The sequence below is a fragment of the Sturnus vulgaris genome, chromosome 21, assembly GCF_052056855.1.
Source record: "Sturnus vulgaris isolate bStuVul1 chromosome 21, bStuVul1.hap1, whole genome shotgun sequence".
Classification (NCBI taxonomy): domain Eukaryota; kingdom Metazoa; phylum Chordata; class Aves; order Passeriformes; family Sturnidae; genus Sturnus; species Sturnus vulgaris.
The window spans coordinates 10751997-10765102 of NC_142263.1; the positions used below are offsets into that span (position 1 = coordinate 10751997).

At 48.1% G+C, this 13106-nt stretch overlaps 2 protein-coding genes across 3 annotated transcripts in view; both read left to right on the forward strand.

The window, feature by feature from the left end:
• LOC106856240 (eosinophil peroxidase-like) overlaps positions 1-10023 on the forward strand; it is a 25013-nt gene extending 14990 nt beyond the window's left edge. The window contains exons 11-14 of one of the 2 annotated variants that reach the window (XM_088177001.1): positions 1559-1796; positions 2761-2975; positions 4108-4180; positions 9947-10023. In XM_088177001.1, the coding sequence (XP_088033127.1) occupies positions 1559-1796; positions 2761-2975; positions 4108-4136 (482 nt within the window). In that variant the 3' untranslated portion in view covers positions 4137-4180; positions 9947-10023. Of the gene's footprint in view, positions 1-1558; positions 1797-2760; positions 2976-4107; positions 5413-9946 lie in introns of those variants that run through there. The other variant, XM_014881459.2, reaches the window with a different exon arrangement.
• The window catches only part of LOC106856241 (1-acyl-sn-glycerol-3-phosphate acyltransferase alpha-like), a 14051-nt gene continuing 6842 nt past the window's right edge, over positions 5898-13106 (forward strand). The window contains exons 1-5 of the mRNA XM_014881461.2: positions 5898-10076; positions 11395-11528; positions 11942-12117; positions 12354-12449; positions 12951-13023. Coding sequence (XP_014736947.2) covers positions 9808-10076; positions 11395-11528; positions 11942-12117; positions 12354-12449; positions 12951-13023 — 748 coding nt within the window. The 5' untranslated portion in view covers positions 5898-9807. The remainder of the gene's footprint in view (positions 10077-11394; positions 11529-11941; positions 12118-12353; positions 12450-12950; positions 13024-13106) is intronic.

Below are 13106 nucleotides of genomic sequence, written 5' to 3' on the forward strand. Positions count from 1 at the left end.
CCAGCCATGCATGACTGGGAGAGCAGATTCCAATATGTAAAGAAAATATCATAATTTTTATATTAAATCTGCGTCCCATAGAAAAAAAAACCAATCAAGCATGTCAGAACCACTCTCAGGGCTCTGCAAGGTGCAAAACAAGTGTAATGGCATTGCAGGGTGGTCTTGAGAAATATATTGTTGTTGGCACTTCATGGCTGGCTCCTGGATGGGTCCTTGCCCAACAGTGTCATTAGGCTGAGGTAAGAGCCTGGAGCAGCTGTGTCAGCAACATCCTGAGAGATGCAACAGGGCTCCTGTTTGAAACTGGGATGAAAACTGAGCTGGATCCATGGCTTGTAAGCCCAGACAGAGGCTTTGGAGTACATCCAGGTGCATCATCAGCTCACAGGATTGCTCTGCCTTGGCCACAACAGATGGTTGTGATTTTTCCATGGTTTATTGAGGAACACCATCATGCAGAACCTGATCAGAACCAGAAATCCTGGGTTTCCAGACCGGACATGGTAGGACTGACATATATTTCTAGCGAAATTGGGTTTAGCTTTAGGTCTCAACCTACCTATGAATGCTGTACTCCTTTATATTAGACATCCACGTATGTGGTGATGGCATAGCAAAGTCAAAAGCCCTCCCTAATTAATTTTATGATTAAGCAAATTCTCAGTGTCCTGGAATTGTTTGATAGTGGTATCATCCAGGCACCATATGCTGTGTCTTTTGCTGCCAATGCTCCCTGGTTTTTAGACATAAGACAGTAGGTTTGGATTGAATATCAGGAAAAAATTCTTCCCTGTGAGGATGGGGAGGCCCTGGCACAGGGTGCCCAGAGAAGCTGTGGCTGCCTCATTCCTGCAAGTGCTCAAGGCCAGGCGGAGGGGGTTTGGAGCACCCTGGGAAAGGAAGGTGTCCCTGCCCATGGCAGGGGATGGAATGAGATAATTCCAATCCAAATGGTTCCACAATTCCATGACATCCTGCTCACAGCAGAGGTGCTTGCTGCAGCATCGTCTCGTCTCATCTTCTCCACCAAGATGCAGAATTATGCACCAGTTGTGGCCTGGTGGATTTTTGGCCGTTTGCAGTCCAGAAAAATTAGTCCAGCTGGCAAAGTCTGGTGGCTGAAGTACCTTGGGCTGTGTGGAGTGGGTGGCTTGTCCCCTTGGCTGGACAGGGACCAGCTGTGGAGAAGCAGTTGGTCATTCTCCTGTGGTACAGAGAGAGGGCCCATCAACATCTTGTCCAGGTTCACTTTCAGTGAAGGCAACATCAGTTGCATCCCTGCTGAGTGGAGCAGAACATTGCTGGAAGGTGGTGGAACAAATCCCATGTGCAAAGACATGGCTCTCCCAAACCAGCATTGAAAGGCCAGGCTGTGAAAGGGGGAACTGGCTGTGAAGGAGGAGGAAGGCAGTAGCATTAACAGAAATACAGAAAAATGTTTTAAACATTTTGGTACCCTACCGGTGTCCCAGCTTTGGGAAAGAGAGGGAAAAATCTTTCCAGGAGGGGATAGCAAATTACTGTTCTATCTGCTCTGACATCCAACTACTTGCAGGTTACAACTCCTGGAGAAAATTCTGTGGGCTCTCACAGCCCTCTGGAGTGAAGTCACTTGGTCAAGTGTTGAGGAATAAGAACCTGGCAAGGAAGTTCCTGCAGCTCTATGGGACACCAAAGAACATTGACATCTGGATTGGGGCCCTTGCAGAGCCCTTTGTGAAAGGAGGTCGAGTTGGGCCTCTCATGGCTTGTCTCATTGGCACCCAGTTCAGGAACATTCGTGATGGGGACAGGTAAGAGGGGAGCTGGGTATCCCAGCCCCAAAGTAGAGGGAGGCTGGAGTTTATGCAGATTTCTTCATGCAGATCTGAAAATTACTTCAGTTGTTTGTTGCTTTTTTTTCAGTACTCCTTCAAAAGTTTCATTCTCTTTGTAGTGATGTTCTTATTCCCTGTCTGATGGTTGAGATCCCGGGCTGAGGTACCTTCCCAGCAAAATGATATCTCACTATATTTTCTTCCCTCCCCCAGTTCTGAACTGGACCCCTCTGCTCTGACATGTGGCAGGGTTTGGTCTTTGCTGTGATGGATGTGGTGGGTTGGGGTTTTCTTGTCAGCCAAAATCACTTCAGCAGTGCTGAGGTTTCAACACACCAGGATTCCTCCTCCTCCTTGAGGTTGCTCAGGGGCTTCAGGTGCAGCAATGATTTACATTCCCAATTTTAAGCTGGATTTCTGAAGCAAGATCCCTGTGCCTGCCAGCAATATTGCCTGAAAATGGGACCAAAACCCATGTTTCTGGGAAACAGTTCTGCTGAGAAAGGATGAACTAAAACCCCAGGATGAGGAGCTGAGAGTCAAACAGCCTGTTGCATGTCTAGAAATCCTGTTCTTATGGCAGGAAATTAACCATTTTCTAAAAAATTGAGTAATTACTGGCCTTGTTCTAACATGGCAATCATTTGGCTGTAACCACCGCCTGTGCACAGTCTGTGCAGCCTTTCCAATTTGAAAGAGAGTACCTGTGCCTCATCCGAGGACAATTAATTCAATTGCAGCTGTGTTACCTGTCCATGGCCAAAAGAAAAGCAAGATAATTATCCAACTGGTGAGTCAGGGCTCTTGCTTTAAATAACAGAAATTCAAATTTGTTCTTGGCAGAAGAAATTAGTGTTAATGAGAATTAATATTGTGGGAGTCATCAATGTTAGGAAGGCAAAAGGCAAAAATCTGTTGTGTCTTCTTTTTTCTCCTGCAGGTTTTGGTGGCAGAACCCTGGGGTTTTCACTCCTCGCCAGCGCTGTTCACTGGCCAAAATCTCCTTGTCACGAATAATATGTGACAATACTCACATCACTAAAGTATCAAGGAATATCTTCCGGGCTAACAGATACCCCCATGGCTTTGTGAGCTGCAGTCGGATCCCTAAGCTGGACCTCAGACCCTGGAAGTCACGGCACACTGAGGAGCAAGGTATGATCTGCAAACAGCAGCAGGTCCTGCCTGCAGACCACTGAGAAAGCCAGACCTTAGGGTTTAAAACTGAGCTGGGGCTGGACCTGTGTTCCAGGTACAGCTTTAGATGCCCCAGTTCACCAGGTGCACTTGGAGTGGCCCCTACAAAATGCAGATTTTCTGGCAGATCAAGCCAAGTGCCCTATTCTGGGAATTTTTTCTAATGAAGAAAGGCTGAGGGAGCTGGGGCTGTTCAGGCTGGAGAGGAGCCCCAGCTGAGAGGGACCCTCAGCCCTGGGTGTCCCTGTGTGCAGGGAGGGCCAGAGCAGGGCCCAGGCTCTGCTCCAGGGCCCAGCAGTGGCACCAGAGGAACGGGCAGGGACTGAGCCCAGCAATTGCCCCTGCACAGGAGGCAGAACTTCTGCCCTGGGCAGTGCCCAACCTGAACAGGCTGCCCAGGGAGGGGCTGGAGTGTCCCTCAGCGGGGATATTCCAGAGCCACATGGACACAATCCTGTGCCCTGTGCTCTGGGATGGCCCTGCCTGAGCAGGGAGGTGCCACCAGTGACCCCTTCCAGCCTGAACCATTCTGGAATTCTGGATTTTTTTTCTGATTAATAGACTTTCCATTTAGCACTTCACTGTTGATGCCAGGGTTTCCTGCAGGGGAAACAATGCCCGGACTGGGAAGGCTGCTCTGTCAGTTTGTCTGTCTGTTGAGATGCTGTTTGTCAGCACATTCTTGTAAGGCCAAAAGCAACTCAGCATTTGAAAATGAATTCCCTGTCTATGAAAGGGTTTCTGGTTTTGATCTCTGCTTGTATAATTGTTGCCTATTTTCACACTATTTCTCTCACGTGCCTTCAGGATTTGAAAAATTTTTGAGGTCTAATTCTTTCCAAAATGTTCCCTGAAATCTCTGGGAAGTAGATGTAGGGAAGAGTGGCTCTCCCTGGAGAAGGCCAGGCTGTGCCAGTGCCTTTTCCAAACAAAACATCCTTCATTTCCTCTGACAGGTCCTGCCACACTCTCATAATACCAGTTTTTGATCCCTCCTTTCCAGCCTAACCTGTGGAAATACATCACACAAGGTATCAGGGAGCTATGGCAGGCTCTTTTCTGTTAACACAATGCTTTTTGTCTCCTCTAGAAAAAGATTCCGATGACTTAAAATGCTGAACGTTGAGGATTTCCCAGATGTCCAGACTTGGGAAGCTGCTGAGGTGGATTATTAATTTTTACTGTGTTTATGCTTTTACTGCCTCCAGTGTTTGGGCACGGTTCTGTTATTTGCTCAGCTTGATTTGCATGAAGCCTTTACAGTGGGATGGAGCCCAGGAATAAAAGAACTTAATGAAGAGATACCCCAGATCTATGAAATCACTCAGTATCATAAGCCACATGAAATGAGTTGTCCAGAGGCTGATCCCAAATCACACCAGCTGCTGGCTTAGGCCATAGAACCAATGCTTCGCAAAGATTTATGGCCAAACACATGTTTTGGACCTTCCTTTTAAAATTTTCAACCCCCACAGAATGATGCAGGGCATTGGAATGACAGTTGATTTTTGTTATCTGATTTTTTTTGTTTGAAAGAAATAAATCTTTCGATTTCCAGAGAAAAGGTACTAATGGCAGGATGCCTTTGAGAAGAAGAAATAGTTCTCCTGCACACTGTCCTAAAATGCCCTGGGTCAGGTTTGGCTCCAATATGGAAGGAAGAAATCTGCCACATGGATTTTCTCACTATTATTTCCCCTAGTCCAGAATGCCCAAAACATCCTCTGATGTGACAGAAGCCTGTGACAAGTTATTCCTGAAGCCTGGTATGAGCCACAATGACTCAGCACTGGCTGGTGGGATGTGGCCTGGAAAAGATAAGAACAATCTGAACATACAAGAAAGTAAAAACAATTTTGGTTTCAATCCAGCTTTTTCCCTTTTCCTGAAAGGGATCAAACCCACTTTCTCCTCCCTCTGTAGCCTGCTACATTTCTGTCATTGCTTAATAAATTGCAATTTTGGGCTGAGGCCAAGATGTTCTTTGCATTTCATAAAAGGTGCAGCAACGATACATGAGTGGAGGATGCTGGTAGGTTTTCTGTGGGATATTGGGGAAAGGCAGTTCCAGAAGCTGTGTGTTATTAATGAAAGAAGGTATTTCTTGCTGAAGCCTCTGACTTCAACTCTGTGTGATGCAGAACTATTGAAAGTCAGCCCTGAAGGGTGGGAAGTATTGACTGGGATGTCCCAGTCTCTCCAGCTCTGGTTTGCACTCCTGGTTGTCTAATGGTGACATAGCCCCAGGTCTGCTCAGCCCCTCGGGGACAGAGTATCATTCATTACCTGTTGACTTCAGCAGTTCCCCTCTGGAGGAGGATGTGACTGGCTCAAAATCACCCACAACCCCTCTGTGTGCACTGAGCACAGACAGGTGATTTTTTCTTTTTAGCCAAGCTGAAATTTGGACAATTTTATTTACTTTATCAGCTTAATCAAACATATGCAATATGGTACAGCAACATGGAGACTGTCTATAGGGTGCCTGGCATCTGCCTGCCTTGGCCAGTGGAGCTCCTGAGGTGGAGGATGCCTCGTGCAGGAGCTAGGATGGGATGGTTTGCCCTGATCAGCCTCTGCTGCTGGTTTCAGAAGAGCAGCTCTCCCTCCCAGCTCTGTTGAGGCCTCTCATTCACTTTCTTTCCCACCAGCAGCCTCCTCCATCTGTTTTAGCTCAGATCTGGATGTCCATCCCGAGTTCACCCTGTCAGGTCCTTCTCCCAGTGCCAACTGCATTTTATCTCAGTGGATGCCCACCAAGGTGGTCAGTGGGATGCAGCACATGGGGTCAAAGACAGCCTGAGAAAGCTGGATCTGCTTGGTCTGGAGAATGGGAGTGGAGTGATTTCAGTCTCTCTAAGGAGCAGCTGTGAAGGTGGACACCTCCCAGAGGTTCACAGGGAAAGGACAAGAGGTAACAGATGCAGGTCACAACAAGGGAACTAACCTTTAGACAAATACAGACATTATTCCCTGTGATAGCGGTGTAATGCAGACATAGGGATAAGAGAAATCTTGGGATCTCCAATCTTGGGTATTCTCCCAAACTGTCTAGGCCTTGAGCAAGCTCTCTGGATTTTCTGTTAACCCTGCTCTGAGTAGCTGATTGACCTGCAAACCTCCTGGTGTCCTTTCCCACTTCAATTTTGCTGTGATTTACAGTGATAAACTGTTTTACTTCCTAGCCAGAGTTCATCTGGCTGGGCTCAAAGCTATCCCATGTACACAAGTCCTGCAGCCCAGGCTCTTCTATGCTGTTTAATTCTTTTCTGTCAGGCCTGTCGTGATACCACAGAAATCTTCATGAGTCAGAACACCTTTTCTCATAAAACCACTTCTCTTGTCATTACAAGCACTTCCAGCCATGCCTTTGCTCATAAATTGGTCTCTGAAGTGAATCTGTGCCTTGTAAAACTGAGGGCTATATAGATTCATCATGGAGCTGCAGCCAGAGCATCATAAACAGTTTCCTAAGTCTTGATGACCTTTCTCTATTATATTTACCCTGGAATCCCTCTGAAGGTCTTAATATCAATGTTCATGCCTCTAAGTGAGGAGTAAATGATGAATTCCCTTTTAACCTGTTCATGCTCTGGAGGCTGGTGACTGATGCTGTCCTTGGCCGGACCCAACATTGCCCTTTGGTAACTTATCATGGAAACATGGAATATCCTGAGTTGGAAAGTCCAACCCCTGGCCCTGCACAGACACCCCAACAATCCCACCCTGTGCATCCCTGACAGCTCTGTCCAAACACTCCTGGCAGCCTCGGGGCCGTGCCCATTCCCTGGGGAGCCTGGGCAGTGCCCAGCACCCTCTGGGGGAAGAACCTTTCTCTAAAATCCAACTAAATCCCCCAACACAACTCCAGCTTTTCCCTCGGGTCCTGTACCTGGTTACCAGAGAGTAAAGATTGGTGTCTGCCCCTCTGCTCATTCCAATGTGTTTCAAAGTAGATAGTTATGCCAACAGCTTTCAGTGGGAATCACTCCCATTTCAAAATCCAGTCTTCATATTTTGTGCTGGAATCTTTGCTCTGGGAGTCACTTGTGATCTTCAGCTTCACCAACTCCTCTCTCACACATTGCTGGGCTGACAACGGTCCATCCTCTTCTGAGCCTTTATATGGTGAACAAAACAATTTTCTTGGCCTTTTCCCACCACATGGGATCACTTTCCCTGCCTCCCCACTCTCTTCTGGCCAGTGTGTGTCTGAGCAGATCTGGGGAGGGATTAAAACTTTGTGACAAAAGCTCAGGGTGTGAGCAAGTCCCTTCTCTCCCTATCTCAGATTCACTTAAATTGAGTCAGGTTCTGGAAAGACCCGGGGGCAGAAGGGAGTCAACTGGGCAAAGTGAAGACATACTTGGTCTGAAGACTGGGATTTTGATTAGAGCTGCAGTTTCTGAAAACATCTTGCAGGTTAGGCAAGAGCCGACATCTTCTAAAATGGATGTAGGATGCAGGATGGATCCAGGTGCTGGGGATCCTTGCAACAGTAGAAAATGATAGCTGTGGATTTTGGTATCTGTGGATTTGGAGCCTGATTGTTGTGTTAGATCTGAGCTGCCTGTCTGTCCATGGTGAACTGGGAATGTCCTTGGCTTTCTCCATACTCATCGGAGACACTTACCAGCTGTCGGAATCAAAGACCTCCTTACTCTGCACAACTCCCTGACAGGAGGGTGCAGCCAGGGGAATTTGGGTTCTGATCCCAGGGAACAGGGACAGGAGGGGAGCGAATGGTCTCAAGTGGCACTTGGAGAGGTTCAGGTTGGACATCAGGAGGAATTTCCCCATGGAAAGGGTAGTCAGACACTGGAAGGGGCTGCCCAGGGTAATGGTGGACATCCCTGGAGATGTCCAAAGAAGGACTGGACATGGGACTCAGTGCTCTGGGCTTGCGACAAGGTGGGGGGGATCAGTCACAGCTTGGACTCAATGGTCCTGGCGGTCTTTTCTGTGAAGTCTTTGAAAATTGCGGACAGTGACTTAAAATAAACCTTTTCAGTGTTTGGTGAACTGCTGTGAACTTGCAGGCTCTCTTGTCCCCGACATTCTGGGTGGGCTTCTATGGGCATAGTTGTGTCAAAGGTTTCTTCTACAGCAGGAGCCTCACAACAGCACCCTGGTTTGGAAACCACGGCCATGATTGCAGGGCAGCCATTCCCCTCCTTTCACTGGCATTACATTTTAGGAACCTCTCTCTGGTAGGCCAGGATGAACCAGTTGTGCATCAAATCAACCTTCCCCTAGTTGCAAAAGGCCATAATTTTGTACAGATGAGATACAAGAAAAGATGACAGGCATAGAAAGGGAACTGTTTGCTGGATCAAACCCTGGAGAAGCAGAAAGAAGCCATGGTTTTTCCCTAAGCACTGGCTCCCACAGGGACCTGGTCCCTGCAAGCACCAGTTCAGAGGGTCCCACTGTGCACACATGAGTGTACACACATCTTGTAGCATCCATGTGCTGGTGAAGGGACAGTTCAGACTGTGGAGAAGCTCTTTGCTTTGGCTGCCTCTCCTGTGGTTGCAGGAAAGCCTTGGGAGAGCTTACAGTTGAGGCTGCAGTCACCTTTCTCTAGTTTTGCAATGAAAATCAGGAGAAGAAGGGTCCCTGGCTAAGCCAGAGGAGCAGGGAGCACAGGCAATGCCTTTCTATATTATTATGTCTTTCCTCAGTTTCTTCAGGAAATATCACTGAGTCTTGCCATTTTACTGTCCTCAAGGATTTGACTTTGTTCTTTAGGTTGTAGGTGATGGTCATTGTGGTTTTATGGGTCCTCAGGCTATTCCCTTTTGAGAATCTGCAGCTCTCAGACCTGGCTGGAATTGAGAGTCATTGCTCCTTTGAAGTGCCAGCTGCTAGAGCAAGGTCTGGTGCGCAGATGAATCATGAAACATTTGTTTTTCAGCTCAATCATTCTAGCTATTGCAAAGCTCCTTTTCACAGAGTTGTTTTAGGAGATGAAATGCAGTTGGAGCCGTCCCAGGTTATACCTGCATTTCCCTGATTTACTCCTTGCTTATGCAGATGCCGTCTGAACATGTGCCTGCCTCTGGCCAGGAAAACATCAGGAGTCGCTGCTCTTGCTTTGTTTTTTTTCTCTAGACTTGTGGCACTTTTCCCACTTTTCCCACTGTGCATGCAAAATATCCAGCTGCTCAGCTTGGTGCCTCCAGTGCCTGGATGTGTAGGGCAGGGTCTGGCTGCTCAGATCACTGTTTTTCTCTTTCTCCCCTCTAAATTACTGATTTCTGATTTCCTGGACATCTTGCAGCCATGTTGCTTGGTGAAGATCAATGTTTGCACAAAGTGAGACAGCCTGGGTTATAGAATCATGGAATCATGGAATGGTTTGGGCTGGAATTGACGTAAATATCATCCAGTTCCTCTCCTGCCATGGTCAGGGACACCTTCCACTACCCCAGGTTACTCCAAGCCCCAATCTGTCTTGGACGCTTCCAGAGATGAGGCAGCCACAGCTTCTCTGGGCAGGGTTTGTGCTGTCTGATACATCCTGCTCTTCCCCACTAAAGATTTTCTTAAAATTCCTCAGAGTTCCTATTCCCAGAGCCCCCTGAAGGGGCTCTCCAAGCACTGCCAGCCCTACAGCCCCTGCACACGGACAGGGCAGGGGGTGTGTGTTTGTTGCTGTGTTTGCCCTGTTGCCGTCCAGCCCTCCTGGAGCTCTTGCAGTGCTGTTGCTAAACTGGAAGAGAGCACAGCCTGGCTGAAACCTCACTCCCAAACCTCGTTCCAGCTTTGCACCACCCACACACAGCTGATGGAGGAGTCTTACCTTTGCTCTACATCACCAACTGCTCGTGACTCGTTCACTGCTCTGCTCAACATTCTCCGGGCTGGAGGGATGGAACTTTTCATCCTTCACTACCCCTTTACCTGTCTGCTCGTTGCCTTTCTAGTCCTCTACCAGGTGAAACCTGCATTCAGATTCTTCTGCAAGATGACCTTCTATAAGTTGTGGCTCTTCACCATAAGCATTGGGGTTGCCATCCTGAGTATTCCTCGTGGACGTAACGTGGACAACATGATGTAAGTTGTCTGTGGCTCCTTTCTACCCTGAGCATTGATAGAGTCCACTCTATCCAGTGCTTTGATTTGGGGGGTCCTGGGGCTGTGCTGTGGTGGGGACGGATCAGTTATATATTGATGTGGAGAGATGACAGACTTTGTAATTCAGAGAACGGGTGTGGGTTTTAATACTGGGTTGGGGTTGATAAAAAGAATAACAAATTATTGAAAGAAAGGATGTAAAAGGTGACACAGATTTGCCAAAGCAGGTAATGCCGACAACCTGGATGTAATGCATATTGTTATTTTTACTAGAGCTCTTTCATCTGGTCTTTGGAGCTGTGTTTCCCTCCTCCCCATGGCTGAGCACTCTATTACTAAGCTGTGTTGAGAAAGCCATGCCAGGGGCTCTTCCCATTCTCTACTCTGAGGCAGTGCACACCTGAGACATCACCACAGTGCAGTGCTGGCCCCTGCATGGGCACTGGTGTGCCCATCAGCTCAGTGACAGCCTGGTTTCCCAGGTCTGCAGTTCCCCAGCCCATCTTATTGCTGCCCATCCTGTCTCTCCAGATTCCATTCAGACTTTGCTGGCTTTGGATTCACCTGGAGGCTGCGTGGGGTGTCCAGGAGTGATCAGTGGTGGTGGCAATCACGAACCTGGACTGAGTGGGGACAAGAAGACAACTCTGCCACATGGCACCACGGTGCTTGAACCCTCCTGAAGTGCTGCAGAAGCAGGATTTACTATTCCATTTTATTTTTCAGTGGGAATTCATATCTCCTAACTGAGCAACAGCCTTTTGCTTTAAGAAATTTTGTTCTTCACCTCTTGACTTTGGTGCCTGACCTTTTTTCTTAATTATTTGTTTTAGATGCTGTTTTACAGTATCTCTTCAAAAAGGTCTCCCAGCACTGCAACCTAATGTAACATAGAGGCACACCCCTCTCTTTCCACAGCCAGCAGGGTTAGGCACAGGTTTACTGGTTTACTGCAGCCCGTATTCCCAACCCAGCAAGGTGGAGAGGGAAGCAGAGTACAAAGGTGTGCTGTGAATCTGGATATTATCTAATATTTTGTTGATCTGTGGAACTTCTGGAGCTGTAGTTGCTGGGTCATTAGTCATGTATGGTTGGAAGGAAACCTGCAAGGTGTATTTGTCATCTGTAATTAAATAATTAGCTGCGGAGGGACATTAATTGTTCTTCTCCAAGTCATGGTCAAAGCTGTGTCTGTGGGAAACCAGCAGAAGCAGTGTGTGAGGTGGGCTGGTTTGGATGCAGAGTTTGGTCCCAAATTTCAGCATCTCTTTGGCTAATTTCCACTCCTTTTTTCCAGGTTTTTTTGCATATTGGTCCAGCCACTCAAATACATCTTTGGCATTCAGATTGTGGTGAAGGGCAAGGAGAACCTCAGGACTAAGAAACCTTTTGTCCTGGTGCTGAATCACCAGAGCTCCCTTGATATCATGGGTATGTGTGTGGTGATCCTGCCTCCTGCTCTTGGCCCCAGGTGTTTGTAGAAATGGGTTGTATGGAATCCAAGGTGCCACAGGCAGAGGGGCAGGAGTGGCTGCTACAGAGCCCTTCACCAGCCAGCCCCAAGCCAGGGCTGATCTCCAGGATATCAGAGGCCTTTTCAAGGTACATCAGCTTCACCCTCTCCAAGGGAATGGGGACAAGGCTCTCAGCTGATCACAGCCCTCTCATAGCTCCTCTCCTTCAGTGCCAGTCCTGAGTGGATGGTCTGGAGACCCCCAAAATTCCCCAGGGATTCTATGAAGCTTCAGACATGGCACCCCCTAGAGCAGAGGGCTGTCACCCAGAATCTAGAGGGACCCTGAGTGCAGATGACGACTTGTTCTGTCCTTGCTGTCCCCTTGCAGTGATGATGGAGCTATTGCCGAGGCGCTGTGTGCCCATTGCAAAGAAGGAGATTCTGTACATGGGCACATTTGGCCTGGCCTGCTGGCTCGCAGGGGTCATCTTCATTGACCGCAAGAGGAGAGAAGAATCCATTGGCACCCTGACAGAGGTGGCAGACTCCCTACACAAGGACAACGTGAGTGGGGAGGAGTCCAATGAGGAGCCACAGAAAAACAGGAATCTGGATGTGGGTGGAAAGAGATCTTTGTCTCTAGGCTGGGCACTGAGCAGAGCTGCGAGAGCATCAGTGTGTTCTGTGCTCATGAATGGAGGTCGGGGGTACAGAGATGAGCCCCAGGGCACCATCGCTCTGCAGTGGCTTAGAATTGTACCTGGAGGTCCTTCTACCCTAATGTCTTCTCCCTCCTGCAGTTGCGTGTCTTGATCTTCCCTGAAGGAACTCGCAACCATGGTGGTTCCATGTTGCCCTTCAAACGTGGGGCCTTCCAGCTGGCTGTGAAAGCCCAGGTGAGACCCACCTTCCTCCTGACCCTGGAGTGCCATTTGCCTACTGTCGTCCACCAGCAAATCAGGGTCCTGATCCCTGGCTTCCCTATGGATTGAGTACATATCCAGGAGCCCTCGGGGGTTTGCAGATGGCACAGGAAGGGTCTGTTCCTGTGACCAGTGGAAAACCTTTGTTACAGATGGAGATAAAAGTGGGGAGACCTTGACAAGAGTCCTGGAACTGCATAGGAAAGCTTCTGCTGAGTTGGCCTCTGTAGATAGTAATTCAACAATCCACAGTTGTTGGCCTAAATACAGAGATGAAAATACAAAACACAATAGCAAGGACGTGGGGTGATACAGTTAAATGATCTAAATATTCAAATAATCCTCTGAGTGTCTGCTGTGACACTGATGGTGATAATTATCAAAAAGCTGCAGGATTCACCTGAAAAGACGAGTTGACTTTTGGAGGAAGAATAACGAGATGTGTATATTCACTGTAGACTGCCTCCCTTCCAGGTCCCCATTATTCCTGTAGTGTTGTCTTCCTACAGCAGCTTCTACAACCAGAAGGAGAAGAAATTTACACCAGGTGAGGATGACCTGGGGCAAAGAATGCAATGCACTGGGCTGAATGCAAGCCCAGTCCTTGGAGCCATGACGGGGGTGGGCAGA